The 7,987-nt window shown below is 41.5% G+C and overlaps 1 protein-coding gene across 2 annotated transcripts; it reads right to left on the bottom strand.

The window, feature by feature from the left end:
• Nucleotides 1-440: 440 nt before the first annotated feature.
• Nucleotides 441-6,697, bottom strand: zmp:0000000881 (uncharacterized). 2 transcript variants are annotated; one of them, XM_060900391.1, is made up of 5 exons: nt 6,617-6,697; nt 5,105-5,250; nt 4,774-4,912; nt 4,571-4,678; nt 441-2,264 (listed from the first exon to the last, which is right to left on the bottom strand). In XM_060900391.1, the coding sequence occupies exons 2-5, from the start codon at nt 5,248-5,250 to the stop codon at nt 1,503-1,505; spliced, it is 1,155 nt and encodes a 384-aa protein (XP_060756374.1). In that variant the 5' UTR covers nt 6,617-6,697; the 3' UTR covers nt 441-1,502. The 2 variants fall into 2 exon arrangements, with proteins under 2 accessions (XP_060756374.1, XP_060756375.1); XM_060900392.1 differs by having other exon boundaries at nt 6,612-6,693.
• Nucleotides 6,698-7,987: the final 1,290 nt, after the last annotated feature.

Below are 7,987 nucleotides of genomic sequence, written 5' to 3'. Positions count from 1 at the left end.
AGGCGGGGTACACCCTGGACAAGTCGCCAGGTCATCACAGGGCTGACACACAGACACAGACAACCATTCACACTCACATTCACACCTACGCTCAATTTAGAGTCACCAGTTAACCTAACCTGCATGTCTTTGGACTGTGGAGGAAACCGGAGCACCCGGAGGAAGCCCACGCGGACACGGGGAGAACATGCAAACTCCGCACAGAAAGGTCCTCGCCGGCCACGGGGCTCGAACCCAGGACCTTCTTGCTGTGAGGTGACAGCGCTAACCACTACACCACCGTGCCGCCCGTCTAGTGATCATCATTTTTGTAAATACCATGTATACCAGGTAATGATGAAAGTTTTGATATCATGATGATCTCGGTGCTATACTTTAAATAAAATAATAACTAAAAGTGTTTTTCGGTAATATTTAACAAATATTGACACAGTATGCCATTGTACAAAAGTATGTAATTTATAGAACATGAAACATTCCATATTTACAAAGTCCATATTTAGCAAAACACACTCACCATATACTGTACATTCACCACATTATAAGTTATTCCTGTAAAAATATAATTGTGAATATGGAAAACATCCACTCACTGGCCACTATATTAGGAAGACCCTAATAGAACACCTGTTGTTTTTTGCAGTTCTCCAATCAGCCAATCCCTTGACAGCATCACAATGCATCAAATCACGCAGATACAAATCAAGAGCTTCAGTTAATGTTCACAAAGTTCAAACATTTGAATGGGAAAAAGTGTGATCTCACAGTGAAGTGTGACTTTCTTTCACTGTGGCATGGGCGTTGGTTTGAGCCAGATGAGTATTTTTGGTTTCAGCATTTCAGAAACTGCTGATCTCTTGGGGTTTTCACACACAACAGAATGGTGTGGAAAACAAAAAACACTGAGTGACTGAGCCACAGTTCTGTGGGTGGAAACAAACGCCTTGTTGATAAGAGAGGTCAGAGGAAAATGGCCAGATTGTTTTGAACTTTTTTGCCAGGAAAGAGACTCTAACTCATAGCAACTCTTTACAACTGTGTTGAGCAGAAATGCATCTCAGCATGCAACAGCAGAAGAACCCATTGGGTTCCACTCCTGTAGCCAAGAACAGGAATCTTAGAATCAAGAACAAGTTCCTATTAAAGTGGCCGGTGAGTGTATACGGTACAAGACAGATGGTGCATGATGTATTTTGTGACATCATACTGTGTCGTGTGACGATAATCACACTTTTATCTCTTCTCATTACTCTCTAATGAAACCTTTCTACTCGTTCCAGTGATTTTAGTGTCACCCTTTTGTCAGGGTTTCTGTTCTGCACAGTGTTTTCAAGGGATGTTTATATTATTCACTTTACTTTACAAAAGCACCGTCTTTTCCCCCCAGATGTACCAAGTGTTCACAGGTTCAAAGTACTGTATATAGTACTTAAGAACTCAAGATCACAACCCAGTAATCTGGAGAGTGGATTAAATCATTTATATCCCACTTCCTGTATACTTCATTTGGTAAATTTCACGTCCTCGTACTTAACAATCTTGCCATTCTTCACGACTATATGTTTCATCTCCATTTGGCCAGTCTTGTCATCATAACGACGATGAACCACCGTTCCATCTGGTGGCAAAGTACAAGGAATGGATAGCTGCAAGAACTGATTGGCCAGTGCCTTTGGGTTCTGAGGAAGTAAAGCTTCAAGTTGTGGAGATGGACTCTGGTGTTTATGTTCAATAGGTACTTCGGGGTGTTTCGCTTCTGGCGGGAAAGGTGTCGGGGGACGCCATTTTTGCTTTGCCGTGAAATCAACAGCCCCTTTTCCCAAGGCACCCAATTGGGCACCCAAGCCTAGATGTGGTCTTCCTGCTCCTGCTCCTGCTCCTGCCCCATCATTGGCCCCCTGATTTGCCTCGTGACTTGCCCCAATTTGCCGGATCTCTCCAATAACTCTAAGTATGGAAGCTCTTTCTGTTGCATTGGTCACCACCATCTTGGACACCACGCTACAATAAGGACTGTCTTTCAGAGTGTCTTTAATCTTAATGGGAGTCACACTAAAGGTTGGAAGCCTGACCCTTGCGCAAAGTTCTGCAATCATTTTGCCCATGGCCCACACATCTGAACGCTTGTCTCGAATATTCCCTTGCAGGATCTCAGGAGCAGCGTAGGCCTCGTTGCCCAAGTTTACAGCAGAGCTTAAGCCATTTTTGAAGAATTTTGCCAGGCCCATGTCAATGATCACAGCGCGATGAGATCCATGCTCAATCTATTGGGATCAAAAGAACAAGATGAGCTAAAAGTGGTCGATATCAAGTTTTTCAAACGTATCAGCACTTTTTAACAATAGGTGGAATAGCTTTAACGTTAGGTTTTTCACCATGTGAAAGTCTTCGGGTCAAGAGTTGATGTTGGAATTGTTTTTGTCTTAGCATCTTTCAGAGAAAGTCAGTGAACAACTGTTTCTAGCTGTGATAATGTAAGTGATAACAATAACGAACTTATCGAGCAGAAATTCCAACATTCCAACATTCCATGTGACTATTAATGGATAAAATGTATGATGTGTTGTTCTTAAATAAAGAACCCATATAACCATCAGCAGATTGCTTCAGGACTGTGATCTTATCGGAAAATTATTCACTTTGGACTGGTAGCAGTAATTCTGCTTCATCAAACCAACCTGTGATTGATTATTTTCCTACAGTGTTTTGCAAAAGTATTCATCCCCTTTGGTGTTTGTCCTGTTTTGTTGCATTACAAGCTGGAATTAAAATGGATTTTTTGGAGGGTTAGCACCATTTCATTTACACAACATGCCTACCACTGTAAAGGTGAAAATTGTTGTTTTATTGTGACACAAACAATAATTAAGATGACCCCCCCCCCCCCCCCCCCCCCCAGAAAGCTGGAGTGTGCATAAGTATTCACCCCCTTTCTTATGAAACCCCTAAATAAGAGCTGGTCCAACCAATTCACTTCATAAGTCATAAAATTAGTTGATTAAGATTCACCTGTGTGCAATCAAAGTATTACATGATCTGTCACATGATGTCTGTATAAGTCAACCAGTTCTGGAAGGACCCTGACTCTGCAGCATGACTAAGCAAGCAACATGAGAACCAAGGAGCCTCCAAAGAGGTCAGAGACAAAGTTGTGGAGAAGTATAGATCAGGATTGGGTTATAAAAAATATCCTAAACTTTGAATATCCCATGGAGCACTATTAAATCCATTACAGCAAAATGGAAAGAATGGCACCACTACAAACCTGACAAGAAAAAGCTGCCCACCAAAACTCACAGACCAGGCAAGGAGGGCATTAATCAGAGATGCAACAAAGACACCAATGATAATGCTGAGGGATCTGCAAAGATCCACAGCGGAGATGGGAGTATCCGTCCATAGGACCACTTTAAGCCATACACTCCACAGAGAGGGGCTTTATGGAAGAGTGGCCAGAAAAAAGCCATTGCTTAAAAAAAATCATGTTTGGAGTTTGCCCAACAGCATGTGGCAGACTCCCCAAACACATGGAAGAAGATTCTCTGGTCAAATGAGATTAAAATGGATCTTTTTGGGCCATCATGGGAAATGTCTCGTGTGGCGCAAACCCAACACCCTGAGAGCACCATTCTTACAATGAAGTATGGTGGTGGCAGCATCATGCTGTGGGGATGTTTTTCATCTGCAGCGACAGGAAAGCTGGTCAGGGCTGAAGGAAAGATAGATGGCACTAAATACAGGGCAGTTCTGGAGGACAACCTGTTTGAGTCAGCCAGAGGTGTGAGACTGGGACAAAGGTTAATGTTCCAGCAGGACAATGACCCTAAACATACTGCTAAAGCTCCACTGGAGTGGTTTAAAGGGAAACATTTAAATGTCTTGGAATGGCCTAGTCAAAGCCCAGACCTCAATCCAATTGAGAATCTGTGGCATAACTTGAAGATTGCTGTACACCAACGCAACCCATCTAACTTGAAGTTAAACTGTGGGTGGTAAAAGAGAGCAACTGGACTTGCTCCAAAAATCAGCAAGTCCAGTTGCTCTGTTTTACCACCCACAGTTTACTATGACCTGGATGACTGAGAATCTTCACAGACATCTAACTTGAAGGACTTGGAGCAGTTTTGCCTTGAGGAATGGGCAAAAATCCCAGTGGCTAGATGTGCTAAGCTAATAGAGACATACCCCAAGAGACTTGCAGCTGTAATTGCAGCAAAAGGTGACTCTATAAAGTATTGACTTGAGGGGGTGAATACCTATGCACTCTCCAGATTTCTGTTTTTTCAATCTTAATTATTGTTTGTATCACATTAAAAAACAACAACAACAACAAAAACAATTTGCACCTTTAAAGTGGTTGGCATGTTGCGTAAATCAAATGGTGCTAACCCTCCAAAAATCCATTTTAATTCCAGCTTGTAATGCGACAAAACAGGACAAACACCAAGGGGGATGAATACTTTTGCAGGACACTGTATAACTGAGCAAAACAGAATGATTTCTTCCTTTCACATCATTTATTCCAATTTCCTAAATTATTGAATTTCTTGAAGCCTATGTTCACACTCACCATGATGTTGTCTGGTTTGAGGTCCTGGTGCACAATGTCTTTGGTGTGCAGGAAGTTCAGGCCTTCACACATCCCAGTGATGATGGTGGTCTTCACTGATGGAGTCAGCTGTGAAGAAGATTTCAGGAGAATTTTAACAGTAGGTATGATGAGTTTTAATCTTAAATTGATTGATGATTTGTAAATTTGTTCCCGACACGTACGTGTAGTTTAGATTTCTGGACATTAAATATGGCTGTCTCGAGATCCTCTCCAAAGACGAACTCTAGAGGAATGTGCCACTTTCCGTCTTCCAGCCATGGATTCCCAAGGAGCTTCACCACATTTTTGTGTTTTGCTTTCCTGCAGTGTCAAAATGAGAATGAGGTTTGCAATGAAAGAAGCTTTGTTTTAATGTGCAGTTGTTTTTCAGTTAATTATCCTTACATTTAAACAACATGCAACCACAAGGCAAATCATCACCCCTCATTTATCATCTGACGTCATGAACAAAATGAACAAAATATCTGTGTTAGGAATCATAACTTTACGCACTCATAAACACGGCACTCTCTGGACAGTTGGTCCCGAGTGATGATGCTCACAGGCACTTTCTTCAGCGCTGCCCAGGCGTCTCCATACTTTTGTTTATACACTTTGCCAAAGCAACCCTTTGCCAGGGTTTTTGTAGAGAAGTCCATCTAATATTCAGACAAATACGAGGGAAAAAAGTGAGCATTAATGTCTTTTGTTATTTCCGTGTTTGGCAAGTAAAAAGGATCTTATTTTTTTTTCTTTTTAGGTGTGTCAAAGAACAAGGTGTTTTCCCTTGAATAAGGGAAGTCACCAAACATGTATTTCAACAAAAGTTTCGCAAGTGGTTTCTGTGTTTTGTTTCAACTTGATACAGGACTCAGAAAAATATTTCAATCATTTTGGAGCCAGAAAAGTCTTTCATCTCAAAATCTCTGGAACAAAATTCTATTTTCCAACACTCAACAGCATGTGAGGAGTTTGGATGTGTCCAGGCTCATGCTGAGTAAGCAGTTCAGACTGATGATGATGAGTACCGATCATGAGTACCAGCCTTTGCCTCAGGCAACTACTGCCAAATCACTAGAACAAGCTGAGTCACTTTTCCAGAAACTTTAGTTTGACAGGAAAATTGGACTCGGTTACATAATGAAACGGTGAACAGGAAAATCGTTATCACATTCAGAAAGGGGGCGCAAACTTTGAAACCAGTCTGTATTTTGCTTTTATTGTTGAGAGATATTGTTGTGGTGGCACGGTGGTGTAGTGGTTAACTCTGTAGCCTCACAGCAAGAAGGTCCGGCTTCGAGCCCCGTGGCTGGCGAGGGCCTTTCTGTGCGGAGTTTGCATGTTCTCCCCGTGTCCGCGTGGGTTTCCTCCGGGTGCTCCGGTTTCCCCCACAGTCCAAAGACATGCAGGTTAGGTTAACTGGTGACTCTAAATTGACCGTGAGTGTGAATGTGAGTGTGAATGGTTGTCTGTGTCTATGTGTCAGCCCTGTGATGACCTGGCGACTTGTCCAGGGTGTACCCCGTAGTCAGCTGGGATAGGCTCCAGCTTGCCTGTGACCCTGTAGAACAGGATAAAGCGGCTAGAGATAATGAGACGAGAGATGAGATGATAACGCAAAGTTTTTTTTGTTTTTTCCCTCAAAAGAAAACCTGAATTCGTTCTGGTCATCTTCACTAGATATAGTTTGTTCCCTAAAGTGTTCACAGAAGAACGACTCAGTTAAGGAGTTCGATAATCTGTATATAATCTGTCTCAGGACAATGTCCAAATTATTCACGAAGACAAACTGCTTATGATCGTATTTACACAGTTTAAGTACAGTCTTGGGACGTTTATATCAGTGATATGAGTGAATGACAAAAACTGTACTAATAGTATTACAAGTAAATATGATTAAAACAGTTCAAACTCAAACTTACACACAGCGAAGGAAATCTTAAACACGGTTAAGAAGTGAATCAGTATCTGATCTTTAAGACACATGAAATGGGAATGTAGAGAAAAGACAGTACGGTACCTCACCTTCTGGAGCTTTGATCAGTCGGTGTCTCTGTATGAAGACGTCTCCTCACACTGAAAGCTTCTACCTGACAAACATCTATCTGTGTCATCGTTTACCACACCCTCATTCAGGAAACTCCAAAAATATCAGCACTTACTGTACATGTTAGTCATGCATTTCTCATGTGACATGACATACTACTGTGGTTTTATTTAAGGAAAAAAAACGTGTGTGATGTCATCACACACTACAACGATCATCTCTACTTGAATGAGAAAATAAAGACAGAAAACTCTATGTTGAGGACTGATGTATATTTTAGATGTCAAACATTTCAAACTTGGGGGAATCCATGGTCTAATGGTAAGTGAAGTAGCTTTGGGACCAAAAGGTCAGTGGTTCAATTCAGTTATGTCACTCTGGATAAGAGCGTCTGCTAAATGCCTGTAATGTAATAATACCGTAATCAGCAGTTAAAAAAAGAATTGATTCTTAAATAAAATGATTCATAAAGACTGGTGAGGATGGAGAGGTTCATGGAGCTGAATGAATGAATGACAAAACGCAAATTAATACTTTTTTTCTTCTTCTTGTCTTTTTTTTTTAATCAAGCTCTGAATGTTAAAAGAATAACCAGTTCATTCTTGGAAAATGAATCTGAATTGTTCAGTGGCATATAAAGAAATCAGTTTCTTTACACAATTTATTTCATCTCATCTGATTATCTGTAGCCGCTTTATCCTTCTACAGGGTCGCAGGCGAGCTGGAGCCTATTCCAGCTGACTACGGGTGAAAGGCGGGGTACACCCTGGACAAGTCGCCAGGTCATCACAGGGCTGACACATAGACACAGACAACCATTCACACTCACATTCACACCTACGGTCAATTTAGAGTCACCAGTTAACCTAACCTGCATGTCTTTGGACTGTGGGGGAAACCGGAGCACCCGGAGGAAACCCACGCGGACACGGGGAGAACATGCAAACTCCACACAGAAAGGCCCTCGCCGGCCACGGGGCACGAACCCGGACCTTCTTGCTGTGAGGCGACAGCGCTAACCACTACACCACCGTGACGCCCACAATTTATTTCATTTCATTTATTTATTTATGTATGTATGTATTTATAGAGCTCTGATTGTTCAGACAAAAGCACATCAATCCTAATTGTTCATGGCAATTTATTCTTTGCACACAAAAATGTCTATTTTAGAGATGAAAATGTTTTTTTTTTTTTTTTTGGCTGTTTGTCCAATTGGCAGCATAAAATCATAAATATATAACCTCATGAGCTCCAAACTGTAATGAACACCAACTTCCTTGCTGAATCAAATGAGACAAAACCTGGACTGATTCAGTGTTAAGATTCTTGAAATTGGTGAACGAGAC

Source organism: Neoarius graeffei, chromosome 19 (genome assembly GCF_027579695.1).
Source record: "Neoarius graeffei isolate fNeoGra1 chromosome 19, fNeoGra1.pri, whole genome shotgun sequence".
NCBI classification, from domain to species: domain Eukaryota; kingdom Metazoa; phylum Chordata; class Actinopteri; order Siluriformes; family Ariidae; genus Neoarius; species Neoarius graeffei.
The sequence above is the reverse complement of the archived record's forward strand: the minus strand, read 5'-3'. Positions and strand labels throughout refer to the sequence as shown.